General features: G+C 50.0%; 1 protein-coding gene across 4 annotated transcripts in view; it reads right to left on the reverse strand.

The window, feature by feature from the left end:
• Window positions 1-27,592, reverse strand: part of RAB11FIP3 (RAB11 family interacting protein 3) — an 80,837-nt gene that overhangs the window by 15,890 nt on the left and 37,355 nt on the right. The window contains exons 3-6 of one of the 4 annotated variants that reach the window (XM_074841299.1): window positions 23,812-23,903; window positions 10,267-10,454; window positions 6,894-7,067; window positions 2,513-2,647 (exon numbers count right to left, since the gene is read on the reverse strand). In XM_074841299.1, the coding sequence (XP_074697400.1) occupies window positions 2,513-2,647; window positions 6,894-7,067; window positions 10,267-10,454; window positions 23,812-23,903 (589 nt within the window). Of the gene's footprint in view, window positions 1-2,512; window positions 2,648-6,893; window positions 7,068-10,266; window positions 10,455-16,208; window positions 16,329-17,125; window positions 17,156-23,811; window positions 23,904-27,592 lie in introns of those variants that run through there. The other 3 variants (XM_074841302.1, XM_074841301.1, XM_074841300.1) reach the window with 3 other exon arrangements.

The following is a 27,592-nucleotide window of genomic DNA, read 5'->3' on the forward strand; positions in this document are numbered from 1 at the left end:
GTACGAACAGCCAAGGACTGTGTTACCCTGCCCCTCAGGACAGGGCTGCTGGCTCTCCCCACTGAGGAAAAAAAAAAGCCTTTTTCAGGATCGGCTACTTGCTAAGATGCTCATTCCAGTCCTTCTGTCGTGACTGAGGCAGCTGCATGCTAGTGAAGCAAGCGGGGCTTGGATCTCACTCCTCATCTTCCACCCAAACACACACTGTTGTCAAACAGGCACCACCGGGACACATCACTGACACCAAATCGTCACTGAACGATGGCAGCAAACACGGCTCTAGCCCGAGAGGAGAAGCAGCAATTGCATTCCCTGGTGCTTAGCTCAGTTTAAAGAAAATAAATAAATAAAATCATTTGGGAGTCCGCTCCTGCCTAGAGCTGCAACAACTATATTAGTTCTTAGAAGGAGGAATTAAAAATAGCTGAGAACAATTTTCTTTTTAAAAAAAACAGTGAATGACCAGGGGCTGTTGTCAGGGTTACCAGCCCTCGTGTCAAAAGTGCATCCTCAAACCCCAGATTTCCAAGGAGTGCAAGAGCTGCTGCTGGCTGGGCTTCAAGGACGCTCAGCACCCGCCTGAGGGGAGGAGGTCAGGCCCTTGTGTTTGCCAGCAATTGCAACGAGTCACGTATGTCCCCAGCACCGGAGGGAGAAAAAATATTTTTCTCTGCAAACAGCTTATCAAAAAGCAGTGCCGGCACCTGCGGGTCTCTCTGGAGGGGACGAGGCACCACCGCTGCTTCAAGGGCAGTAAAACAAAGCATGCTTTCATAAAAGTGGTTCATCCCAAGCTCCTTGCGGATTTCTTCCCTGCCTTCCTGTACACAGCAGCGCCCCAATGGTGGGACCAGGCTCCCCACCTTATTCCAAGTATAAAACACTATGTATGCCCACAGTCTTTAAGAGTGAGGCTGGTACATGGTGGTTTGGGCTTCACCCCAGCTGCTAGCATCCTCTGCAGCAGGTATGCTCAGGCTTTGCCTGCCAGGCACAGTGTGAGGCTGCTTGGCCCAGATTTTAGTCCTGTTTCTGCTGTTCTTTTCGCCTGCAGTCTAGGACTTGTCCCCTGAACTGAGGGCTTCACGTTGCTGGTGATGCTGGGAGCAAACAACATGTCCTGCCACATCCCACATGCTGCATGGGGACACCTCATCCTCACTGCAGAGAGGGTGGGTCAGTGTGCAGGGGCGCCTGGAACAAATTCCCACCAAATCGGCGCACGGGAAACTCTGAACACAGATGGAAGAACCGTACCTACTCACCCTGAGCCCAAAGGGCACATGTTAAATCAAAACCTGTGGAATTCCCACTGTGAAACCACGGGACGGGGAAGCCTCCTCTGAAAATCTCATCCATCACAGGAGGCTCTAAGGTGTTAGTTCAGCTTTGCAGATAAATTTGGCAGAGAAAGCCTGAAATGGAGTGGGGCTACTGGTATATCCAGGGCGGTCCAGCATTGTTCTTAACTGCATAACCTGAGAGCCATCACTGAGCCTCAGAGCCTCCAACAGCACAGGTGACTATTTATCCGAGAAAGAGAAAGGGAGAGAAGTACTTTCTTCATTAAAAAAAATTAAGGTCCAGCTCCTATTTGTTTCCTAGTTCTCTTCCCACAGCTGTATAGCCCAGGAGAGCTCCCATATCACACTGTCCCTGAAGAGAACAGATAGAGACCAAGAGCATGACCAAAAACCAGGCTTGAAAAACCTCAGCAGATGGGAGAAGAATGATTATCATTAATACCACCACCCTTCCACCCAGTGGATTGCAAACAGCTCTGAAAAAATAAACAAATAGAAATCCCTCCCCACTTGTTAAATCAGCAAGTCCAGCCGCTGGCTGATAGACCTCAAACGTTACATTCAAAAACTTGTGAAGTTCCTACGCGAAGGCCCCGGTGTTTATCACATCCACCTGGCCAGTGGGGGCACACAGGTGGGCAGGCAGCTGGCAAAGCTGGGTGAAACAAGACTTTACTGCTGCAAAGCAAGAGCATCTACAGGAGAGGTCCCAAGCCACAGAGAGCAAGCTGATGTTTCCAGGTTACTGCTGCAGCGGGAAGACGGGCTGTACCTGCCCTTCCAGGTTGAACCAGCAATTGGGGTGTGCCTCCACGCTGGGCATTACCAGCCAGGAGACCTGGCAGTCTTTTCCTTGGTGACAGAAATACTGTACACGACCAGCTTCAAGTCCTGATGCAAGGACTGCATTACTTGGAGCGTGAAGAAGCACCCACCACTCAGCAGGACATGCAAAGAGGCTGCCCAGAGCAGAAGGGAAGACTCTCACTGTCTGCCAGCCTCCGTGGCTCAGATTAAAGAAAACTTCTGCTCATCCTCCATAACATTATTACAACCTTTACCACCTGGAGAGGTTCACTTTGTCTGGTGAAATTCATCCCCTTTCGCAACCGGGAATCAAGCAAAGGAAAGCTGTGCAAGACAAGGAAAGTCTTCCCTTCCACAACATCGTTCCCAACACCGGAATGGCCACACACAAGCCCAATTACCTATTCATTTCAAGATCATTCAGGCGAGCAGAAAGATCCTCAAGGCGGTTGATTTGTTTGTGGCACTGGCTACAGTAAAACTCAAATGCTTCATCTGCGATAATGCTGTGCAGTTTCGCAGCGAGCGGATTGGTGCTAGAGAAAGCACAAGGGTCATTTTAAGAGGACAGAACAGACAGGGTTGATTTTCATCCGTGGCTTCCACAAGCTGAGTGTACATTTGGGCAGAGGAGCTTTTGGTGTGAGATACAAGATTCACAGTTAAAAACTTTAGGGCAGATTGGGTCACCTCCCGCCTCGATTTTAGAAGCCAAATCACAGTCAATATGGAGTTGCTATTAATTAGCAGGACTTCCATCACCCTCCTCTCAGATACTTACAGCAGCTGAGCTTGGCCCATGTTTCCAAACCCCTGTGCCAGCTGGCTCTTGTGGAGGACCCCCCCGAGAGCCCAGGGTAAGTGAGGTGCATGCTTTCCACAAACCTACCTAACTACAAAGTTTATTTTCTGACATGATTTTCCAAGCAACCCATCTCAGGAGGCTCTAGCAACAGTCCTGGTTTGCCTCGGTAAACGCAGACCAAACTCACACACCTCTGGACCGGGTGCTGTGTGTGAGCGCCAAATTCTTTGGTCAGTTGCACCATTTTCCAATGGGATGCTTTGAAAACAGAGATTTAAAAATCTGTGCTGCTGCAGATCCTCTGTTAGTAACGCACAGAGTCAGATTTTCATTGCAAAGAGCTTTTAAGCTAAGTTCAAGATGGAGGTTGCAATTCAACCGCTCTCTCCTACAAAGCGAAGCCCAGAGAAGCTAAGCAGCAGTGTTGCCTTACTGTAGGGAACATCATTTGGCCAGGGGACATGGGGGTCTACAGGACTTTGGGAAGCTAATGGGTGTGATCAGCTTTTCGTTTTCAGCTGCTGATGTGGAAAGCGAGCTGCCGAGGCTTTCACCGACACCTGGCAGAGCCATTTCCCCCACTTGACATGACTTGGGCAGGACAGCGTTTGGCCAAGCGATTCCGAACAGCAAAGGGTTTGTGTTACTTGGGAGCCAAATATATGCCACAAATCCTTTTCCCAACATTGGACACTTAAGATTCAGCTGGACAGGGGGCTGGGCCGTGTTGTCTAGACCATGCTTTTGTCAAGAAAGGTTGGACCGGATGATCATTGAGGTCCCTTCCAACCTGGTATTCTATGATACTCTGCAGGAAAACATGCTTCTGGAAGCCACAGACTTTAATCAAAGAAAGGTTAATAGTGAAAAAACAAAGCAGTTCAATAAGAAAGACAGGTAAAGGTGTGAGCAAACACAAGCAAGCTTAAAACCAAAAGGCATCTGAAAGGACTAGTCAACCCCGTGATACAGATACACACTGGCAAGTCCTGGCCCGGGAGATGCTGAGTGCACAGCACATCCCAGGAGGGGTCCCCTGGCTCGGCACCTTTGCGTAACCCCTCACTGACATTCTTGGTGGCAGTGGGGTGTCAGCAGCCCAGCCACCCCCAGGGTCAGGCCTCTGAGTTTGTGCCGTCTGTACAGTATTTCCGAGCCCCCTTAGAACAGGTGACTGGGCAACAGTAAATGCCAAATTTCTCATCTCTTCCCATTCCTGGAAAAAAAAAAAATATATATAATTGAAAAACATTCCCCCTACCCTCTAGGGCCGGTCTGGACCCAGGATAATCATTATCCAGCAGCAGTCAGTTCAGTTGCTCAGGCTTTGCGCAGGGTAAGAGGTGACAGCAGCTTTGTGGCACCTGGAAGAAGCGATGTGCCCTTTTCTGGGCTCTGCCCCCACGCCTGGCTGCACGTGAGCCCCGCTCAGCGAGTCTTCCTCGCCCCTGCCGGGAGGCAGAAACAGCTCACCCGGCTGGGTGCTCCCCTGGGCGAGGTGCGAACCCAAATCTAACAATTAATCAAAACGGGAAAAGAAGCACAGAGGAGAACCCACAGGCCAGCCTGGCAACTCTTCGGGTGCGTGCAGATATACTTGGCCTCTGGCTGCCTTGGTTGCTTGCCCGCTGAGTGGGCGAGAGCTCAACCGCACTGCGCCTCAGGGCATCCCCACCTACCCCTCGTGGCAAGCCGCCACGCTCTGCGCCATATGCGGCCTTCCTGCCTCCTTCCTCCATCTCCTGGAGCACTGCTTGTCTTCCACAGGTCATCAGTGCTTACTGACATAGCACGTTAGCAACCAACACGGGTGCTTGCAAGGAGCTTTTCCTTTCTGCTGCCATTCATTTCCCACCAGGCGTTGCAGAGAGACTTCTACTGGATGGATGTGCCAGGGAGGAGGTGGCAACCCAAGAGGAGGGATTGCAAACACACATGCAAGGACTAAGCTGGAAAATGCAAACCCCACAGTGTTCCCTGAAGGCTCTTGCTTCTTGCATTAGTCCTCTGGTGAAGATCTGGAGCTGTGGCAGGAAAATTTGACATTATTCCCGTTTAGAGAGTTTTGTAACGTGGAAAGGGTGTGTGGTGATGTGACTGTTTACAAGTGATACTGTTCCTCATATTCAAATCAGAGCCAAAAAAAGTTCAGCCTGAACCAGATATATCCTATAGTTCTTCAAGGTTTCATTACATTTAAATGCACTGGGGTGGCAGGGCTTTGTTCAGAAAAACAGCACAATCTCAGAGAGCGATCAGCTAAGGACCTGCATGCACGCAATGATAATCCAAGGTAAGGGCTAGACCTGAAAGGCATGAGGAAATCCTCCGTTTCAAACAGACCTGCATTCTTTACTCTGGAGGTTTTGGAGGGTTTATCTGCAGCCTGTCTCCCTAGCAAGCCCCAGCAGTGAGTCTCCAGCATAAACCACCACGAGCTGCGTGGCCACGTGCCGAGTGAGGCCCTCCTGGCAGAGGAAAGATGCTGCAGAACATGATCTTGTGGATAAGATCCAAAGAGAGAACAGCAGAGGGGAGATGGTGCCCTGAGAGAGCAAGACTTGAACACTGGGAGCGTAGGCAACCTGGGAGCTCCAGACTGATATTAAAGAAAAAGTTTAACTGATTGCAAAGCTCCTCTAGCTGAGTATTTTCTTGCCAGGAGCCTTCTGGACTCGGTTGGAGGCCCACCCTCAAGACGAAATTCAAAATGAACGCCAAGGCTGGTTTTTATCCAAGAGCACTTTCTATGCTGCAGCACCAGTACAGACAGCCACACTGGGCATTTCTGCACAGTGGAATCAAAGGACAAGCGTGGATGAGTGATGTGTCCCTTCCACTGCAGGGTATCCCACCACATCAAGAGCTGGAGCACTGGTTTCCTGAAGTAATGGGTCCAGCATGCTTTGCAGCAACACTCTCCTATGGAAGGTTTAGTTAACATCTTCAAAATTGCTGCTTCACCAGCAAAAAAGGAAGTCAGCCCTGACCTGCAGCAAAGTGCAGGTGTGGGGACATCACACCAGTTCTTCCCTGTCAGCCCTGTGCAATCAGAATTGCCCAAACTCTACAAAGGGCTTTGGGAAACTGGTAGAAAACAGACGGACAGCAAAAAACAAAAAAAAAAGTTATGACAAGTTTATACTACTGCAGAAAGTCACAAGCACTTCATTCCAAAGGAAAAAAGTATGTTCTTGTCTTCAACTCAGTTGTGTGGCTGGCAGGGACCACTCCTGCCTTGCACAGAGATGCACTGCCCAAGGGAGCCCAACACGTCTCTGGTGTTATCCGTCATCACAGAGACTCTGAGAGCTGCAGCAGTGGATGATCATCCCAGCTTTTACCTTTTTTCCTTAGAAAGTAAGTATTGATGGGTTTTGTACTATCATACAAGCTTGCGGCATGGGCTGGAAGACCAACATTTGCCTGGTTGCAGACCCTAATGCAAGGAGTGCAGGAAAATGCTGCAGCCTGCTCCTTGTTCCATGTATCCCTTAGGCTGTCTAGAGAAGGAAGGCTGCCACAGCTTGTGCAAATCCACCAAGCATCATATCAAAGCCAAAATTACAAGCACAAAAGAGGAAGAAAAAAAGTCATCTAACAGGACCAGGGGTAAAGCTGCACAGTAGTTTTCTCTGCTGGAAGGTTCTGCAAGGAGCCACACCCCTAACAGGAGTGGGAACATGATGCTGTCCTGGACACATGTGAAATGCAGACTGCTCTTCCATCTGCTGCCAGGCATTAGTGGCTCTGGATGGGAGGATGGGCATTGTTCAGGAAAGGGAAAGACAGAGGGAGGCAATTCCTCTTCGACTCGAGCTGATTATCCCATTGTATCCAAAGTTCACCAGGAACCCTCTCTTGCAGGCTGACTAGTGCGCAAACCCAAAGGAACCAACTCTCACACACAAAGCATAAGCGAAGACACTAAACAACTGAAACTGGTAAAACACTGCCAGTGCTGTGCTGAGAGTTACCTGGGAGAGAGGAACGAGGCGCTACTAAAGCTGCTTTCCCCATTACACAAGCTGTCTGAGAACAAATCTGCTTCATTCCCTTCTCCATAATCCTCAAAATGCTCCTCTCCACTAATGACCGTAACGATGGAGTGGCTGAGGTCTGAGCCCAGAGGCAGGTCGTGCGGATGGGATCTGTGGGAACAGAGAAGACGATGTTAGAGGGTGGCCATCGCAGCAGCCTTTCCAATTGCATCCAATACATCTGCTTTCCAAGCCACGGCTCCCATTTTGGCAGACTAGGCTAGCTCTTCCTTACAGTGCCATTCACCCTGTGCCTTGAACACTGAAGGGGCAGCCCGAGCACCACTGGGAAGATGGCAGCAATTTTTTTTTTTTTTCACAACAAACCAATGCTTTTTCATGCAAGCTCCCCTGGCAGCTATAACATAGGATTTGGGGGCAGTCAGACTTGCAAGAGAGCACCCAGGGTTGGTGGCAAGCCTGTGCACAGCATGGGTGCAACCAAAAGCACAGCAGAGAAAAAGCTTAGCATGTCCCAAACACACCCTAAATATGCTTTGAGTTACGTTGTCAGGCTATGTGCTGGGCTCACGCTCGCTTATTGCTGTATAATCCTATCAAGAGCCCAGTGCCGGGGTTGAACACTAACTCCCCCCTCCCCATGACACAAATCCCAGTGGTTTACAGGCAGCTGCCAAACCTGGCAGCAACAGACCCCCTGGCAAGACAAAGCAGCCCTTTCCTTGCTCCTGCTGGGAGAACACTGTATGTGCTCATGACAATCTTGGAGCGGGGAGTGCTGTTTCATGTGCTTTTAACACTGGATCCAGGAGGCTGGAGGGTGTTAAGCCTCAGCCCAAACCCTGAACACACCCAGCATAGGTCCTGGGACGTCCCTTGCTTCGGAGGGGGACACAGCTCAGCCCAGCACAGAAGTCATCATTTCTGCAAGCGTCTTTTCATGTGTGCAGCACTGGATGAAGTCAAGCCACACGGCAGTATGCACCCACTCTCAGAGGACTTTCCTGCCCAGGACCACAGAGGTTTTAAAATTAAGCTGGGGGGAAAAGGCGGGGGGGTATTTGTAAGAAGCAGGCTGTGAAAGCAGCCCACATGTCTGAGCCACAGGTATGTGTTTTGGGGGAGACTAGCATTACTCTCCTCTCCAAAATCCAATGGTAAAAAAGAGATAGTATTATTATAAAAACTGATATTTCAGGCTATGCCCCCATCTTCATCCACTTGCTACGAGAGATAAAATGGGGGTATGACTAGATTGCTGTATTAAATCAGAAAGAAAAAAAGATTACAGATAAGCCATTTATGACAAAACCCTGCAACATCTGAAGGATTTGCCCTTATCCTGCTAATAAAAACATGTCAACCCTCCAGTCAAAACAGCAGCAGATCTCTATTTAACCACAGACAAGTCCAGTCCAGCTTGTGGGCATCTGCACATCCTCCTCGTGCACTTGAGAAGCACCATCTTCCCACAGCGGGATCCATCAGAAACCCATCCTCCCTGGCAGTGAGTCAGACGCTGCACCCAGCAGACCATTGCCGAAAGCATCGGAAATCTCTCCAGGAATAGAAGGCAGGGGGTGGAATTTTTAACTCGCATGCAAAACCCAAGCCTAAATCTCTAAATTTGGGGCTGTGGTTTGACAAGCACTGTACAGAAGCAGATCTGATCAGGCACCTGGAAACCCTCAGCCAGGGATGCTTCAGGCAATAAATAGTACAAGTGTTTCTTATACACCTATTTGGGCTCTGGCACTTTCAATATCCAGAGTCCAACTAATCTTTACTACACACGGCCTAAATAACCACATAAGCTCAAGCCATCTAAGGTATGTTGAGCTTTAACAGCTACTGAAAAGCACTGTTGAAGCTTTGATTCAGTCCACCAGCTGCTCTGGTCAGACCATAGTTACCAAGTGTCCCCTGGAAGAGCTCTGGGCACTAGAGGTATAAAACTGTTGTCCTGCCTGGGGTATGAATGCACCAAACCCAGCCCTCAACACCTTACGAACAGACTTCCAGAGGTTTTCGTCTCAAGCCTTCCAAATATTTAAGCCAAATTAACTTTTTTCCTTGATTATTTTTTTGGCTACCTGGAATTTGCACACATTTAAACAGACCTGGCAACAGACACCACTGTGCTTGGACAGAGCACCCAAACGACACCCGACCTTCTCAAGCCCACACTGGGAGTAGCAGGGAAGCCTCAAGAACAACCTAATCTTAAAAAAAAATTCCCCAAGCAAAGTATTTTGTACCTACAGGCAGGTGAATCCGAGGCATGTAATTTTTCCCAGAGGATGAGAGCATACGCAGGCTGCCATGGCCCCTCCAGGACCCTCCGCTCGGTGGCCGGGGAGTTCAGCGACCAATTATATTATTTAACTGTCACTGAGCTGAACGCGCTTGGGTGAGGAGAGTCTAGCTAGGTAATCTCATTTCTGCTCTAATCCACAGCACCCTTTCAGCCCCGGCGCCCAGCAGCACTGACCGCTCACCAGATCCGACATTCCCAGATGTGATTTTGGGGTGGGAGGGAAGACTGGTGCTTTCTAAAAGCAAAGGGAGCTGTAAGTACCCACCAGAGCACAAAGCCTGGGTGATGTGTTTTTGGCCAAAAAAAATTCTGTGCATTAACAGACCTTAATGTTTCTAGAGGTTTCGGTGCTCTTGGGTCACTATTAAAGGAGTTATTCTCTCCTCTCCCGCCCGCCAGCATCCCAGTTTCACCCCGAAACCCACTTTTCCTGAAAAATCTAGGAAATGAGGCGGGCCCAGGAGCAGTTTTGCCAGCAGCGGTTCAGACCTGGAGAAGATGATCTTAGCTCACGCTTCTGTGCTTCAGGCACGAGTTTAAAACTAGTTATTACAGGAGGTGGTTGTACATCAAAGGGCACATGCATGTTTAGCTAAAACAAGAATACGATGAGTTCCCCTCCTGACTTGAAAATTATATGTTGCGTTTCTGGCTTAAGTGATAGATTAAAAACTGCAAGTATTTCAGGTGCTTGGATCATCTGAGAACTTATTTTAGAGGTTAAAGATGCTAATGAGGGTACAGAAGTTCTCCCAAGGCAAGCAATGATTAACTCAAAGAGATTGCCAGGCCAAGCGCCAAAACAGCCTACACATGGTGCGGTCTAATTATTATTATTATTCTTAAGAAGAGCTATTTTGGTCTTGCATGAAGTTACAAATACAAAGAACAAACCAACCAGTTTCAGCAAGACAGACTCAGCCCACTTCATTTTAAATCCCCAGGCTGAGTCCCCCTCAATCCTCATCTGCTCCCAGTTTGACAGTTTCCTGCGCCTCACGGTGAGTTTTTCTCCTGGCCATTCCCACTCACCCATGCTCTGGCTCCTCAATAGGATCCGTGAACTCCGAGTGCACGGTGGAATCGATGGCACTGTCCGTTTCTACTTCGTCGTGCATCTCGTGATGTACTAGTGTGCTGGTGTCTTCATCCGTGAAGGTTTCGCACTCGCTGTACGTGCTCTCTGAGCCCATGTAAGCACTGTCAGTCACCTCATTTGCCTGTTAAAAAACACAAGAGGAAAAAAAATAAGATAGTATAGCTATCCGGTTTCATCACAGAGCAGGACAAAACACAGATGGGGCAGCTAATTACTGCTGCGTTGCATTTATAAGCACAGAAATCCAACCTCCTTAAACCATACCCCACGTCCAGGTGCTTCTCTGTCCCCAGGTCCAAGGACCGAGCACTGCCCTGGGGTGCACCACAGCCTTTGGGACCTGCATGCTTTGCAACAGCAGCATTTGGAAAACAGATTACAGAAATATATATATAAAGAGTTGGAGGGAGATTTTGTTGTGAGCAAATATGGATTTGTCAAGTCCAGGAGGGATTAACCCACTGCTTACTCAGCAGTTCTGACCACCGTTGCTCTCACCCACTCCATTTTAAGAGGACACATTATTAATCTGAATTTTCTGCAAAAACCACCACTCCAAACTACCAGTTAGCCCTTAAAGCAGTTCTCCCCCAGTCTAGTGATAGGAGGGCACCTTCCATCCCTCAACAGAAAATACGCTGGCTTATAAATCTTCATTACAGCATCTAACTCGCAGGGACTGCATCAGCAGGACACTCAAATCTCCGTGCTTCAGCTGGAACAGCATCTCAAATAATTTGCACTACTTCCCCACACCTGTAACCTGCAGGCTCTGGGAAAGCAGCACCATCTGTTTTTTAAGACACCATGCTATGGGCATGAAGGACTGGATTTTCCTCCCGGTTCTGCCCCTTAGGCAGGTGTTCATCTTCGTTTCTGCCTGCTTGCTCGTACGTGTGGGCAGGGATGCTCCTCCCTGGACACGCGCTGCTGAGCCTCAAACCACCCCCATGTTTGGAGGAGAGCCGTGGCAGCGCTAGAAGAAATACCCTCCTAAAGCAAAAGCTCTGTTACCCGTCAAAGTGCCAGCTCATTTCCCAGCATTTATGGGATTTCCCCAGTGCACCTCAGAACAAATTAAATCATTTTTGGCTCTGGGATCTCAACCGTGGTGGGATCTGTCAGTGCTGGCGCTGAGCTCCAGCTGATCCCCTGTCACCAGGGGTGTCAGGCGGAGGGACGGGAGCCCTCCTGCCTGGCCTCGAGAGAAAAAGGTGCTCATGAAAAGCCACTTGCTCCATCTGAAGTTCACCCAACAGGACCAAACGTGCTCTGTTACTGACCGCACCCCCTCCAGCATGGCAGCAGGGCAACGCAGCAGCATTTTGAACACAGGCACCAATGTCAACGCAAACCTCTCTTCCTCTGCTAGACAGCACACAGAGCAGCTTTCAGTGCTTTTTCCAAGAACTTTCAAGAAAATGAGATTTCTCAAAGCAGCTGGAAAGAAAACACACAGACATACTGTCCTTGCAACCTTTTTGAATGAAAGCTGTTCATTCAAAGCAGGGTATGCATACGGCAGGATGGAAGAGTCCTGCTCACTGCTGCAGACGCTTCTCCCTGGTAGAACAGCAGCTTTTAGAGCACGTGCTGTATTTGTACAGCAGCAGAGCACCAGACCAAGAGAGACAAACGTCCCGCTGCCGTTGTGTTGCCTAGACTTCACAAACACTGCTCTTGCCAGCCTCATTCTCCTCTTTCGGGTAAATACTCCACACCCCAAAGAACTTCTGCAGCTTCCACTGGTGCAAAGCGGCTCGAGATACAACCAACACCTCGTTTTGTTTCACTCAAATTCCCAGGCTGCCCCAACACGTGTGAGGCCAGAAAGGGATAGCAAGAACTTGTACGGGTACTCTGAAAACTTTGAAGGGATGGATGGAGAACTGCTCAACAGCAGTTCCTATTCTACACAGAGCAAAGTGACCGAGTCAGTGCCGTGGCTGTGCTCCCTGCTGAGTGCTCTCACCAGCCCCTGTGCCAACCGAGCACACTCAGCTGGATGATGGATGGAGACAGAGACACAAGAGTCCCTCCTGGAAGCTTGGCTCAGCTTTCACAGACCCACGCTGACCTACAGACACCAGCATCATTCTAGAAAACCACCCTGAAGTTAAACATGACAAACTTGCACAAAACTGGAGTCTAAAGTGAGCATCAGGGGGTGGTTCAAGTGAACCTGATTCAGCAGAGGAGAGGCTGCTGTGGCAAAGGTCATTCCTAGCATGGAAGATGACAGCTTTCACTAGATTTTGAGATAAAAACAAAAGCCTCCTAAAACTCCCACCCACTTTAAAAAGCATAAATCCAGCAAGACTACTTATATACCTAAAGCTAGGGACTTGCTGAAGTGCTTTACTGGATTTATGCTGCACTTCCTACAAACACCAGTCAGGCTGTTAATGCACAAGCAGAAGGAGGACGAGGGAGATTTGGAAGTGGAATCTTGATCTGCCAGCTTGCTCATGGACACGCGAGGACATTGTGCTGTTCCCAAGCTGAGCCCAGCAGCCCCCCAGCCTCCAGAGGAAGGCGTGCTTGGGCAATTGGAGTGTTTTTCCAAGCTATTTACAGCGTACACAAAGTTTAGGAGAGGCCAGGCTTCAGCATATTGGACAATGTTGTGTTGCGGTATCGGTTATGTTTTGCTTTGGGGGAAAAAAAAAAACCAACATCTCCAGCCCACATAGCTCATCCCCAGCGCTCGCAGCAGCGATCACACTTCGGTGCCGGACTGGCACAGCTCTGCCAGGTGGGAAGCAGCAGGGACCCGATGCAGCAGAGAGGGCCCAAGAGATGACAGCAGCCATCCACATCTGCATGCTTCAGAGGGATACTTTTTGCCTGTTTGAAAGAGATTTAATGCCAAACTGCAAATAACTTTCCTTGAAGACTCCAAAGTAAATGCTGCTGGGGTTTTTTTGGATTTTGCCTTTTTTTTATTTTTTTAAATACAAAAAAAAAAAGTCCCTTCCCACTGGAAAAGCTTAAATTTAAGTACACACTGAAGTATTATAATGAGCACAAAGTAAAGACAACTATTGCAAAGGAAAAAACCCAACAAAACAAAACACTCCAACCCACAAGTAATTTGATTAAAAACCCTGTTGTTGTTACCATCACCGACATATTCAACATGAAGCATAACCAGGAGCTGGACAGTTCAGGGCATCAGTGCCCTCAGTTTGATGATTTATCTATCAAGTTGTTACAAAACATCTTATTGACGGGAAATACCAGTATGGACAGGCTGAATGAGGGAGCAACCCTTCAGAGCTAGAACAGCACACGTAACCATCTTTCTTCAGCCACACCAAGAGTGTGCAGTGATTTTATTTTTTTTAAAGAAAAACATTACCTGTACACAATTTGCAAATTTTTTTTGTATTTAGCAAAGGCAAAAAATTTTTTTTCTTGTAACACTAGCCTAGATGAGGTTTCAAATGCAAGAGCCCTATTAAAATTAAACCTACATGGTCAGTAAGTTAAGAGGCAGTTGAAACTGGAAACAAAATCCTTCTCCGGAGCACAAGCGTGGAGAACTTTGCTTTACATTTCATCACAGATTAAGTAACTAAACCTCAAGAAAAGATTCAAGGAGAAGATAGGCAAAACAAGGGGACTTAGGTAAGGTATTACCAAATGCCTGAGCAAGCAAAGCAAAACCAAGCCCCTGTGCCCTGGGCAAAGGTGCAGCTGCAGGTTGCAGAAAATCTTCTTTATGGCCTCACAAGCAGCTGGTTTGTGCACTGACCCTTTAAACCTCCCTGCCAACTCTCTTGTTTGGCCAAGTTTGCCTTTCTGTGAGCAGGCAGAACGTAAACACTTTTCCCAGGTTAAAAAACCCCATGATACACTTAAAGATGTCCATGGGCTTGGGACAGCCAGGCTAGGCTACAAGTGCCCTGGGGGACTTCCCAGGAATGTCTCCTCCACGTTCAGAATGGGGTTGGTGTCACCAGCATCGGTGTATTTTAAGTTTTTATCAAATAAAACATGCCCTTAGATGCTTCAGGTAAACCTCAGATCTTAAAACTGGGACAGATGCACACAGAGCCCCTGAATGAAACAGGTTCATGGTTCGACTGAAGTTCCCACCCCCAACTCCAACTCCTCCACGGGGCATTTCCCCCGGTGCCAGACCCACGTGCGCTGGCTGAGCGTGACATTGGCCATCCAGGCACATCGCTGCCTGTTCAAAGGTGTTCGGCAGAACACCAGGGATTTGAAAGCCTGGCAGTGAGCCCTCCTGCTTCTAAAAGGAAATAAATGGATGAAATCAGCATCGGGGCGACGTAATGTGCCCTGATAAAGCAGGCGAGACGATGAACCACCTTTAGGAGACTTCAGCAGCAGTTCATCAATTCCTTGAGTAAAGACTGTCTGATTAAGTGTTGTAAAGTGCTGTAAAAATGCATTGATTAAAAAAGCTGATGGAGTATGAGGAGAAGAAACAAGACTATTGGGAGTCACCTGCAAGGTCTGGGCAGGGACAAGTTAAGCTTTGATCTGTGACGGACAGAAGCTTTAGCCCAAGCTTTGGTAAGGTGTTGCCTTGGAGAGGGGGGCAAAGTCTGGCTCCCAGGGAGGCTCCTCCCAGGCATTTTCTGCAGGGCTGGTCCCTGACGTGTGCCTGAAGCTGTCCTGGTATCCCGGAGCTCTACTGTCCTTGGCCACAAACACTCTGAAGCTCGGGAAAGGAAGGGAGGGGAGAGGAAAAGGAAAAACAACTCTGTTTTCCCAGCAAGTGTAAGCCTATTTATGATGAACGCCAGCTCTGACTGCACACAAGGGGAGACAGACTGGCTACAAAAACCACCCTCCAAGGACACCCTTGCCTGCTGACTGCGGCCAGGGCCCCGGTGCCAGTGCCAGGCTGGGAACACTGCCCTGCTCAGAGCCGAGCCAACACCGGCCCTGCGAACACCCGGGGACCCCCACACCACATCTGTGGGACAGGCTCCGTCCGAAAGCAGAGATGAAGAGCATCCCCGCTGCTCGGTGCAGCATCCTACACCTCAGGGGCAGCCGGAGGGCGACACAAGCCTGCCCAGTCTAGCAGTAGGCAACCTCTGCTTAAATGGGCTTTAAATCACTTTAAAGCCAGGGAGAAGGGAGGTAAATTGTGTTTATAGTCCTATCTGAGTCTGCAATAATACAACCACCCTCCAAAGCCCTGCAGTGCCCCATGGCAGCTCAGCCTCCAGGCACCGGCAGCCAGAAACCCATAACACCACCGAGCAATCCCACACTGGGGGCCAGCACCAGCAGCAAGGCACTGACTTCTTGGCCACAATATTTGCCTCTTCCCAGGTATGTGGGCAATGTCTACTTTTCAGAGAAGCCAGGGAGCCTGCACTCAGCCTAGAGTGAAGGAAACTATCACAACACAGCCCTGAGAGTTCAGAGACTTCTATGCTCACTAATACCCCTAACCCTCAAGGCTAGGCAAGAGAACCACACTGCATCTGTTGGGGCAAATCAAAAGCACTCAACCCCAAAAAACCACACCAAAACTAAAAAACAAAAATCACACAAGACACCAGATCTTTCAGACTACCCTCAGCACCCTAAAAGGCTGCAGCTACCGCCCCTCTCTGTCCAACTTCCCCAAGAAGACCCAAGCAGAGAGGACTATGAAGATACCATCATATGCACACATCCCATGGGCTTGAACGAGGAAAGACCATTCCTAAATATGTTGCACATGCCAACATACTCGATAAGAAAACAGCAGGCAGCCGAGTGAGGTGGATGCCCAACCTGTCTCTTCCTGGCACGTCCAGGGCTGAGTGCCGTCCCCAGGACTGAAGACCTGCCTCCCTCTAGAAACCCAATCCTTCCTCGTTTCATGTTAGCACTCAAAACCCACCTGCAGACACATCGCTTCCTCACCCAAGTCAAATCCAGCTCCAGGAGCTGCCGGCTGCTTCTGCAAGGCAGGAGGGAAGCAAAGTCCAGGCGATGCCGGGCGCGAGGCTTACCGACTCAGCACCGGTCCCGAACAGAGTGCCTTTTGTTCCCGACCTCCCGGCCTCCTCGATAAGGAGAGGCGAGCTAACACACACTTCCTTGCCGTGTGACTGCAGCCCTCCTGGTTACGTGAATACCAAAATAAAAGCACGCCTTCGAAGCCCCACGCAACGGCCAGCCCTGCTCCAGGTGCACACACTTTCTTTTCCCATGAAACTATGACCAATTAAAAAGGTTAATTTTGAAGAGGACCTATAGAGCTTCTAGGGTTTATCTCATCCTTCCTGGTATTTCTGGTGAATATTTAAGTGCTAAATGACAAATTCCTTCCTTATAGCCACAAACAGAAAAATGAATAAAGCTTGCCTTGCTCACTAGGGGAAGATCAGGAGCGCTTTGCTACTGATAAGCAATTGCAATCACCATTTGGGTGACTCAGACAGCAATCTATGATATGCAACGACAGTATCGACCACAAAGAAGGGCTGGTGCTTCAGTCATGGGTGATAACTGAGTTTACAAACACACCAACCCCACCGCTGCCCGAGTTCTGTATTGCCCTCACCAAGCAGCTGCTTTCTGCAAACACAGGAACCCCGTTGGAGCCAGTGCCACAGGGTGACCTGATCCGCTGGATCCTCACCCTCCCTTCCCCACAGCAGCCACTGATGTACAAAGTCCTCAACAGTGCACGGTTTGCTCAGACCTGTTAAGTTTTGCGGGTTTTGTCTTCTTCCATTTCCTCTCTACAGAAAGTTCACACACTTCAAGCCTCAGACTCCCTTAGTCATGCCTGTCTAGCATAAACAAACTTACTTCCTTCCATTACCGTCACAAATCACATTTTCTCGTTTTCTCCGGGTTATCCTTGCTCTCCTCTAGGCCACATCCTTCCTGAAGCACAGTGCCCTGAGCAGGACCTACTACTCAGCAACACTGACTAGAAGAGTCTTGCACCTTGATAACCAGTTGACCTTCTGTGCTGAGTCCAAAAAAAAGCAAGGACTCCTGCTAACGAGCACAGCAGCAGGACAGTTATGCTTTAACCCAAGCTCTCCTCCTTGATCTGTCCAGATCTGCTACTCAACCAAGCCGACTGCAGCCCTTTTGCTCTCCCAGCTCTTCTGGGTGTGCTGCAAGACCTCAGGGAAGGTCTAGCACCACTGCGAGGAGCCCCATGCCAGATACCCCTACAGTAAAGCTAATTAGGAAACCCCAACCACTGCCAGTTTCAGTTTTCAAACTCTCATTGAGACGCCTTTGTTTCCAACGCTGCTTGGCCCCCCCGCAGCCTCCTGATGCTGCTGTTCCCTGCGCCCCAGCCGGCCCCGTGCGCTGCAGCCCAGCTCCCACGTTTCTCGGTCCCATGCACTGCACTTGCGCTTCAAGATAAGGCTTCAAGGTCTTTGTTTTCCAAACTCCTTCTGACCTATTTTTGTGCAAGGCAAACACCCCAACTAGGATGTTTTCCAACCAGCAAAGAAATTTCTCACCATAACCCTGAACGAGAGTCCTGCCTTCAGGGACATTCATGCCTGATTTACGCTTCCATCCTTTCCTCTAAGCAGTACTGAGTCTATACCATATACGAATTTCCTAGGTATTTTCAGGCTTTTTGTTACCAAGTTATCACCACGGACTGATTTTGGAGTTCAGTCCAGCAGTTTTAGTAATTTCATACTGTATTTTCTTGTATCTAATCAACACAATAGAGACTGATCGCTCGTTTGCTGCCGAAGTGTGCTCCGCACGCGTGAACGGGATGTGCAGCTCCCTTCGCCTCTCTGGGCAGGGGAGCAGGAAGGCTTCGGGGACAGCAAGGACATTGCTTAGGGCTCCACGTGCTTCCCCAAGGGACAGGCAGATGAACAGACATCGGACTGCATCCATGACATTTCACAGCCTGCAGTTCTGGCCATCTACAAGATTTCGATTGCAGCAGCTGTTTATGACAAAATTAACACCAATTCCAGCAGCCAACTTGAAGGAGGATTTGTGATTTTCTTTCATTCAGACACAACGATGCTTTCAGGTCAGCCCTGTGACCAGAAACCTGCTGAGGGCAGTCCTCCCTGACAGGGGAACAGCACTGGGAAAGAAAGACTGAGCCGAGGGGTAAAGTGTTGCAGTCTTCACACGCTGCTGTCTCATCTCCATCCTCCCATCCCCACCGCCGCTGCTGGCATGGCAAATGCATTAGGGTAGCCAGGGAACAGCCCACAGGGTCCCCGGCAGAGCTGGCGAGCTGAACCCCACATCTGCCCTGGCTCTGTGAGCCCCTGGGGCAGTGGGCAGCTCAGAGGCAGGTTTCCTTTGAAGGCTGCAGAGCTTAACTCTGTCTTTGCAGACTGGCTGGCCTCTACCAGATACGCATCTGCTGGTAACAGTGGTATGGAGAGGCAGAGGAGGAAAAACCTCACAAACTGCTGAGGATTACAAAGCAGGTCCACCACCAAGGCAGAAAACACATACTTCAAATACTCTGTGCTCACCAGGGAGAACTCTCTGCATTAGGGGAAGGCAAATATTTTCCTGGGGAGTCCGTAATAAGAAAGGAGGGCTCGAAGTCCACTGGGCTACCAGAAGAGACAGCAAGTCTACAGCAGCCTCATAACAACCACCCCACATGGGCTCGTTGCAAAACAGAAGACACGAGGAATGATAGCTGGTGCCTCCAGGGAACAGCTCCTGCACACCCAAGCTGTGGTACACCACGCTCTCTCAGCAACAGCTTCTACGTTACCAGCACACAGCTGGAATCCTACAAGTCTCAGGTCCCCTTTGCAGAAACCCTGAGCAGCTGGAGAAATCCAGCAACTTGGATTTAAATTGCCTCACTGATTTTTGCCCTTCAAGAAGCATTAAATTCAATTGCTCCACATGAAAAGAAATTCCAGCTTTAACAGAGGCAACAGTTCTTTCAGCAGCCGCCAGCTGTGCCTGCGGATGGGCAGGCTGGCGTGAGCCAGGAGTATCATCCTCTTCCCAAAGTGCACAAAACCCCACGTGGGACCTCACCAATGACCGTTTTACTCCCCAGATCCATTCCTACTGTGCTGTACGACTTGTCAGACTTTTAGTCAGAAGGGACATGCCTGGGAGGGGGGTAAGGCTTGCAGGGTGTCCATGTGCACGCCTAGTGAGTGTTGCTGCACGTCTGGTTAGCGTTGCTGTTGTGAGAAAGCAAAATTCCCCTCTTGCGGCTGTGCACGGCTCAGCGCGACGCATTTTCCTGGCTGCTACTGAGAGGAGCCACGGCGGCCGCCCAGCAGATGGCAACAGCCCTGCGCAAGGCGCACAGCACCGCACAGCACCGCCTGCCCCTGCACCTCGCACCTGCAGGAGTTTCGGTTGCCCTGTTTTGCAGATCTCAGAAAGGGCCTTCTTGGCCCAAAGCATGAGCTCCCGTGGCTCAAATCAGCATTTGTGCTATTTATTGTGCTCCTGGACAGCCTTTACAGAGCACAGCCTTGCGCTGGCTCTGCCTCTCCTCCTGCCCACCTAAGGTTACACATCTCCATGCCCAATCCCAGCATAACTCCAGCAGCACACCAAATTTTTGTAGCTTGCTTTCATTTTGGGCATCAGCCCAATGCTCTGCATTGCTCAAGTGGGCTCATCTGCCCTCAGGAATCAGGGCAGAGAGCCCTTGTCCTTGGGCAAGGCACAGCAGGTATCAGGAAAGCCAACTCCAAATTCACCTTTCCCCCCTGCAGAGCATTGCAAACGAGTCCATGTACCTCAGAAACTGAGTCACGAGCTTCATGAGAGCTTGCAAGGGAGGCGTGGATAACTCTTACCTTCCAGTCAGGCAGCAGCAAAGCTGCACTGGCCCAGCCTGGGGGAGAACAGGCAAGGACTCAGGTGTCTGGACAGTCAGACTCCAAGCTCCCAAGTTCATAGGTTTTACAAAGCAGGGTAGCCAAAAACTCAATCATTACTTTCTGGTGACATTTCTCCGCAGAAGTAGAAAGCAGTAAGCTTGTCATCCAGCTGCCCTGCAACCACCACACCTCCACCTTGGTCAGGGAGAAACACACTGCCAGGGCCTGCAGGGTTGTGAGGTGATGCTCTCCCTGCTCCTGAGTGGGTGGACTGGGGAGGAGATTCCTCTTGCGCAACGAGCCCCCTGCAAGCACAGCTGGATGAACAAGAAGCCACGTGGCTGCAGGAACCCAGGCTCCTGCACTTCCAATCCCCTGTGAGCTGCTGTCTCAGTGGAGCCATGCAACCAGAAATCCTCTTTGAAAACAGTTCAACAGACAGAGCTGTCTGCTGGGCAGACCTGGCAAGGTGCAGTAAGAGCCAGAAGCTCCACGCCACACCAAGAGCATGGCTGAATTGTGGATGTATCCGACATTACAAAGGTCCCTGCACGAAGTGTCAAAGTTCAGACCTTGCCCCCTTTGAGATGGAAGAAATCTGGAAGATGCAAGTGTTTGTTCTTCTCTCTGCAAACACTGAGACACAGCAATACTGGGTACTCAGGGTCTTCCACAGATGTTCAGCTCACTCTGATGATAGCCACCAGAAGAGGATGAGTCACCCAGAAGAGCAACCTTACTAACAAAGAGAAGACATTTTCATTTAGACTGCTTAAAGCACTTGGTTACACTTGTTTGAACAAACATTTAGGAGAAAAGCTCTCTGTCAAGGCCCCAACACTTGTAAGAGCCAAGCACTCAAGCCACTGCAATTTTGTGCTGTTTCAAGGGGACTACAGCAGATACTCCAAATCCAGTAACTACAATTACTCTCAGTGCCACGGCACAGCAAACACAGCACCTCTCCCTCAGCTCACCTTTCAAACATCCTCTGATGAGGAGGAAAGCTAGCTGTGCTTCTTCACCCCATGGCCCCTGCCAAAGCACGAGGGGCTCACCCGGTGTCTGAAGTCCACCAGCTGCGTTTTGGAGGCTGAGAAAGAAGCTGCTGTGTTAAAGAGGCTGTTTAGCTGCTTGGTGGTCCCACGCAGTGGCAAGTTTTTGAGCTGCATTCTCACCGTGCACCATCTTCCCAGGTCTGAAACGGGGACGTTTGAGAATACAAACTGCTTTTTGGCAGTGTGGGAGGTCTACTTGGAGGAAAGGCAACACCCCCACTTCTGGAAGGGTGCTTTTTCCCCTTCCTCTCTTCCAGGTGAATCCAAGCAAGGTGGAATACATACTGGAAAAAGCCATTTATTCTGTTTTCTTCAGAGTTTCCAGAGCTGCTGCCTACTGCACCTAACAAAGGAGGACCTGCTGGAGCCCCCCCAGCAGACAGCTCTGCCAGGCAGAGCAGCACAGCGCTCTGATGAGAAACACTCGCTTGCTGCTCCCAGCAGGTTGCTTTGTACAATGGCTTCTCTCATACCCCCTCCCTGAAATAGCTCCAGCTTTCCAAGGTACAGCACTATAGGACATGTGGAATAAAACACACATTGGAAGCTCACTGCTCAGCTGAACAAGAACAAAAAACCACGCGCCCCAAGACACCAATTTATTTTTACACTCGCAACGCTGAGCAGTATTTCTCGATCATGTTCTCATTTGCTGAACCTCTACGAAATCCTTGCAGGCTGGAAATAATTTCGAATCATGTATCCAAGACAACAAAGGTAATTCTTCCCCGGCATATTAAACATAGACACCAAGAGAGCTCTGATCTTTAGATGATTGCCCTGAATTCTGAATAAGAATCCATTTACATCTTTCTGAAAAGGAGATTTCAGGGTTCATCACCTTTTACCTTTGGGTCACCTTGTCGTTTCAAGGAAACGATGGCCCAGCAGCAGAAATATTTCATCCCAGCGGGGCACACACCCAGCTTGTTGGTATTCCTGCCCAAAATAGCTTGTAGCACTGACAGAGCTCATCTATGTTAAATTAGCCCTTAGAAAACATCCCTGCTCTGAATCTCAGAAGATTGTCCCTTGACGCAGGTCTGAGGAGCAAAAAGCGAAAGCCCTTGCCTGCACAAGCACTGCAGCACAGACTGTCACAGCCTCCAAACCGCTCAGTCCAGCGGTTAAAAAGCACATTCATGACCTTGTACCAGATGGAGAAAGAATATGAAAACCCATCTCCCTTCCTGCTCCCTTCTACCCAGCTATCACTGGCTTTTGTAACTATTTTTCAAAGAGGAAAAATAAAACCAACCTAATATTCAACACGTCCTTGAAAGCCTTCTGGGGGAAGAACCCGGGATCACGTGCTCGTAATGCTGTGTTCATCCGAGCAGTCCTAAGGGAAAAAGCGACCTGCTCAGGGTGACAGTGCAAGTCCGTTGACTTGATGAAGAATGGGAGCCAGCAAACTGGCCCAAGAGAACACCCACGCTCAGCTAGGAAATGGGATGATGACCTGGTTGACTGTCAACCACAAGCCAAAGTGAGAGCTTCTGGCCATCTTAAGTGATGGACCTGCGTTTCTCACCAACATGGGGAAGACCAGTTGCCCAACACCCAGTTTATCATTAGAAAACTCAAAAGAATAGCTTGAGCCTTTTATGAAGAAGTCACAAGGCCAAAATAACATCTTACAGACTATACAAAGCAAAGATGTGTATTTGCATGCAAACATAAAGGAGGCTGAGAGTCCCTTTGCAGGTAACAATTGGTGTGATAAGAACACCCAGCGTCACCAAGACACAAGAGTCAAAAAGCTGAAGAGGAATGTTTGGAAAAGGAAAAGCAGAAGGAAGCTATTCAGTCCCCACGTGGGACTAGGAGCCAGCCAGCCCTTTGCTCTGAAGGCACCTGCAGGCTGGAAGGCAGGGAGCAGAAATGGAGGAAGCCTACCAAGCAAAGCCCAAAAGCCCATAAACACAGACAACAGGTCACTGCAGCAGCAGCCTCCCTTCTAAAGGGGAGAGCAGATACAGGACATCAGCACAATATGCTCCTGTGCTAAGGAATACAAAAGGGAACTGAGAGATGGAGGCTATAACTTTAACAAAAGGGAAGAACAACACATCAGATAAGCATCCTCGATCAAGCCCAAGAATAGAGAGAAAAATCTACATTTTTGTCATCTGCTCTGCCTTTTATTGGCCAAACAGCACCGAGTGCCAATGTCTGACTGCTCCGCTGTGCCTCTTGGGTAGGCTCCCAGCTGGTACATCTCAACATCAGGCTCAGGTTCTCCAACCTCAGAAACTCCAGCAATAAGACAAACACAACTGCAGCAGGCACCCTTCCCGCATCGCTAGCGTTTCATCCTGAAAAGGCTCTCCCTCTTTCACCTGGGGCACCATGCTCTGGCAATTCTGCAAGCTAAGACAGCACTAACTGCGAGTTTCTGCTTGAACACAACTTTCAACCTGAACAGCACTAAATGCTTGGTGCAAATTCTCTGGGCACGTCACCCATAGATTAAAGGATTTGTCTTTACTACATGTTAAGCATCCCTGAGTGCTATCACAGCAAATGCTCATCTCCCCCAGCCAAACAAACCCTCCATGCTCAAGTCTCACACTGTGTACAGCTGACATTTCCAGGAGTTAACAGTGCTCATACTTGCCTCAAACGTGACAAAGTCATCAAACTCATCAGGACAGGCCGGGGCTTCCTCCTCAGGGGTATATCCCATATCATACAACTGGCTGTCAGGATCTGCAGAGGGAAATAAAAAAGAAAGAGAATCACCAAGAGGAAAACCCACACCCTCAAGCAAAGGACAGCTTCAGGAGACATGACAGCAGCAGGAAAGGAACTCCTTTTGCACACACCGGTGCCTTCAGCTTTCAGAAGGGACCTCTGCTTCCAGGCATCCTACCACCACCTCAGGTGGAAGGCAACTGGGCCAGCTGCTCCCTGGCAGAGGTCCTAGAGGCCCCTTGCTGCTCCGATGGGGTTAGCACCTGGATTCATCCCTACCCCGCCATGGTTTCCATTCCTTTTCCTGGTTTCTTCCTTATCTCTGTTTCCTGCATCCTCTTATTCTTCTCCCAGAAGGCTTTAATCCTGCTGTGGGCAGGGAATACATTAGATCTATGTGTGACAGCCAACTACCATGGGAACCGCAGAGAAAGCAGGCTGCACCGAAGCTTTTATCATCTATTGCTCCTCCCGTGGCTAGCCACATCAGGAGCCATCCTCACAGGGGGACAGGAAAATAGGAGGTTTTCAAGGAGATTTCTTAAAACAAATAATAAATTACTTCTCCCACCCCCAAACACCCATCTGCAGCAGAGCTGAGCGGCATTTCTCTGAGCCCTTTGACCAAGGAAGAGAGCGTACATTCCCCGTGCTCCCTCAAGCAACAGCTAATGCCTGATCCAGCACACGACCTAGATCACAGGCTGGAAACACCAAATCAAGATCAGATGCTGCAGTCCCAAAATAAATAGCGGGCTCAAAACCACATGCCTCGGAGCTGCAAACATTGCAGCACTAGGTTTGTTGATGTTGATAAACTTGGCCAGGCAGAGGGAGGCATTATGTCAGAGCTCCTAGGAAAGCTCGGCGATCACCCGGATCTGGGGAGGGACAGGCTTTCCTTTTACAGCTGCTCGAGGCACACGATGAGAGCAAAGCTACAAAGCAGGGTCTGCTTTCTGCGTCCTTCAGGCTGGTGGCTTCCCAGCAGGCTGGCAGTGCAGGCAATTCAAACAGCTCCCCGGCGCGAGCCCAAACCGAAGGGGCACGTAAGTCTCGTGATGTTTTGCTGCGGCCGAGCGGCACAGCCAGCAGACAGGACCGTACGCAGCCCCCTTCACGGGCTATATTCCCTATATAGTCACAGCCAGGGCTTCTGCTTTGGGTCCATCTCCAGATATCAAGAAGGCCATTTTTCATTAAGGGATCTGTACATCTAGTACAAAGTCAAGGGATTAGGGCACAGGACGGAGTAATGAGTCAGGCTTGCAGCAACACCCCTCCCATCCAAACACCCTCCCCAGTGCCTCTTTCAGCTGACCGTTAAATGCAAACACAGTCAGGGCCCCAGGAGATACTGGAGCCACCAACCTGATGGGTACCAGCAGCTCATGGGGGTGGGAGAAGCTGAGCACATGGCACCAAGAAACGAGCCCTCCCCTAACCTGGGTCTGGGGCTCCCAGGGGTTAGACTGTAAATCAAAACCAGGCATAAGCCAAATCGCTTTTCCAGAAACCAGCATACGATGCTGCGCTCTACAGTAAAGCACTTGGCAGGGTCATGGCTTCAGCAGATGAAAGGTGCTCTTGTTCACAATTTATGACTTTAATATCCCCACTGCTCTCCCCGCTTGGTGCACTGGTGCTGCTATGAGCTTCCAGCTGCCGGGGCTCCTGCCTAGAACCCTGAGCAAGGCAGCAAGATGCACCTGAAAATGCTGCTGCCCGAGCACGTTGCTCAAGGCAAGGCAGCTTCAGGCCACCTCCTACTCTAACTAATGGGTTTAGCACTGAAATATCTTAAGACTGTATTCTCCCTCTCCTCAAATGTTACCCTGTCCCCACCTGCACTGCTCCATCCATGGGTCTGAGCCTACAACTGGGAGGAGTTTTCCCATTAGTTATCCCTGTTGTTATTCTGGGATTTGAGGACCTCCTTGCAGGGAAGACCAAGGGGATGGGGACAGCAACCTGCTTGCTGCAAAGCCATGGGAGCACCTGACAGCAGGTCTCACCAAGAGGAGCCTCTCTGCTCACTTCTGGGAAAGCCAAATAGTGCTCCTCAAAGGCAACCTATGTCACACCATCAAGACAGAGGGGACAGCCAGCCACATCTCCTTCTGACTACAGACTGCAGCACGCAGGCAATGGCCACCTCCAGAGAGGTGGCTGGGAGCATCCAAACAGCCAGATCAGCTCATCAGGACTCAGGCTGCAGGCATGGTGCCCTGGTCCTGTGCCCAGCCAGGGCTCTGCCCTGCGGCATGTCCCACCCAGCATGAGTCCCACTGACAGCTCTGCTCCCCGCAGCCTCCGAGCATGCCCTGGCACAGTGCAAATGCTTCATCTGTGGCACATCTGAATCCCCGAGTCAACAGCGGCAGGACTCCAGCCGAACAGCTGGGTGCTGGGCACCTGCCAGTGCTTCCAGCTGCCTGATCTCGCACTTCTGCCAGGGACGGCTGGGCAACCCCGCCAGCCTTACTGGTGCCCACTCTGCAAGGCCATCTCCAGGGCTCCTGGAACCGCAGAGCGCCCCAAAGGCGGCAAAGCCAGGCACAGGCTGCTCCCTTCTGCTTATTCCCATATAATTTCTTTTCTTCCCCCTCCAAGTAGACACACAAAAGCTTCCTGCTTTTCTACAGACAGATAAAGATATTTATTCTGTTCATTCCTTCCAAAGGGACTTGAAAAGGGAGGATTTACAGTCAAGTGAAGGCTTCCAGTTCCCTTCAGAAGCAGGGGTATAAAGTGTAGGCAGACCATGCACAAACAGCTCCCCACCATCAGCTGCCTCCTGTACAGCTCTTGCCCAAACTGTGTGCTCCTGGAGCCTTCCCAGCCCTTCGGGTGTTTCATGGTATAGAGGTTGCTCCATCTGTCTGCAGAGCACCCAGCCCAAAGAGGGGGCCTCTGCACAGGCAGGGTTTATTTTTACAGCAAGCTCCACTGTAAAAAGCAAGGAAAGACCATTTGAAGAGCTGACCTGCACCCTTGCTGGTGACATGGCCAGCAGAAGCCATGGCCGGGAGACCACACGCTGTGCTTCCACCTCCCCATGCTCCACGTCAGAGAGCAAAGACAAACACCACCACAAACAAAGGTTGACTTTTCTGCTCAATTCACTCCCTCCCCCTCGGAAAAAGCCATATGGTGCTTTGTGTATAGGGAGAGTTGCCATGGAGAGCTTGCCTGCAAGTCTTCCAGCACAACAGGCTGCATTAAGCTTTCAAATTCCTGCCCAAAGAGCCAAAGAAACCCAAGAGACCTTTGCTGCTCAAGTGGCACTCCCCATGTGAAAAGCACCATCTTCCAGGTGCAGAAGGAGGACTCTGCTGGCTGTTCTCCCCACCACACCATTAACAGTGCAGGAGGATGGCCACGGGCCACCAGCTGTAGCCCTGCACAACCCTGCTCCAGCAGCACATGGTGAGCACAAATGCCCAAATTGCCACCATTTTCCCCCTTGGGCCTCAAAGCCAAATCCCAGCTGACACCCTACTCTCCTTCACAATGCCCCTCACACCATAAAGCATACTTTCATTTCTTACAGCCATCCCTGATTTCACTTCTTTCCTTCCTCCTGAGCGTCCATGTGGTCAGCACACTCGGAGTCACCTCTTTCCAACACCATTCAGAATCACAGCTTTTGCTGATGACATTAGGGACTGCCTTTTGTCCTCACACCTGAGTGTCCACAACCA

The sequence above is a fragment of the Strix aluco genome, chromosome 15 (genome assembly GCF_031877795.1).
Source record: "Strix aluco isolate bStrAlu1 chromosome 15, bStrAlu1.hap1, whole genome shotgun sequence".
In the NCBI taxonomy this organism is placed as follows: Eukaryota; Metazoa; Chordata; class Aves; order Strigiformes; family Strigidae; genus Strix; species Strix aluco.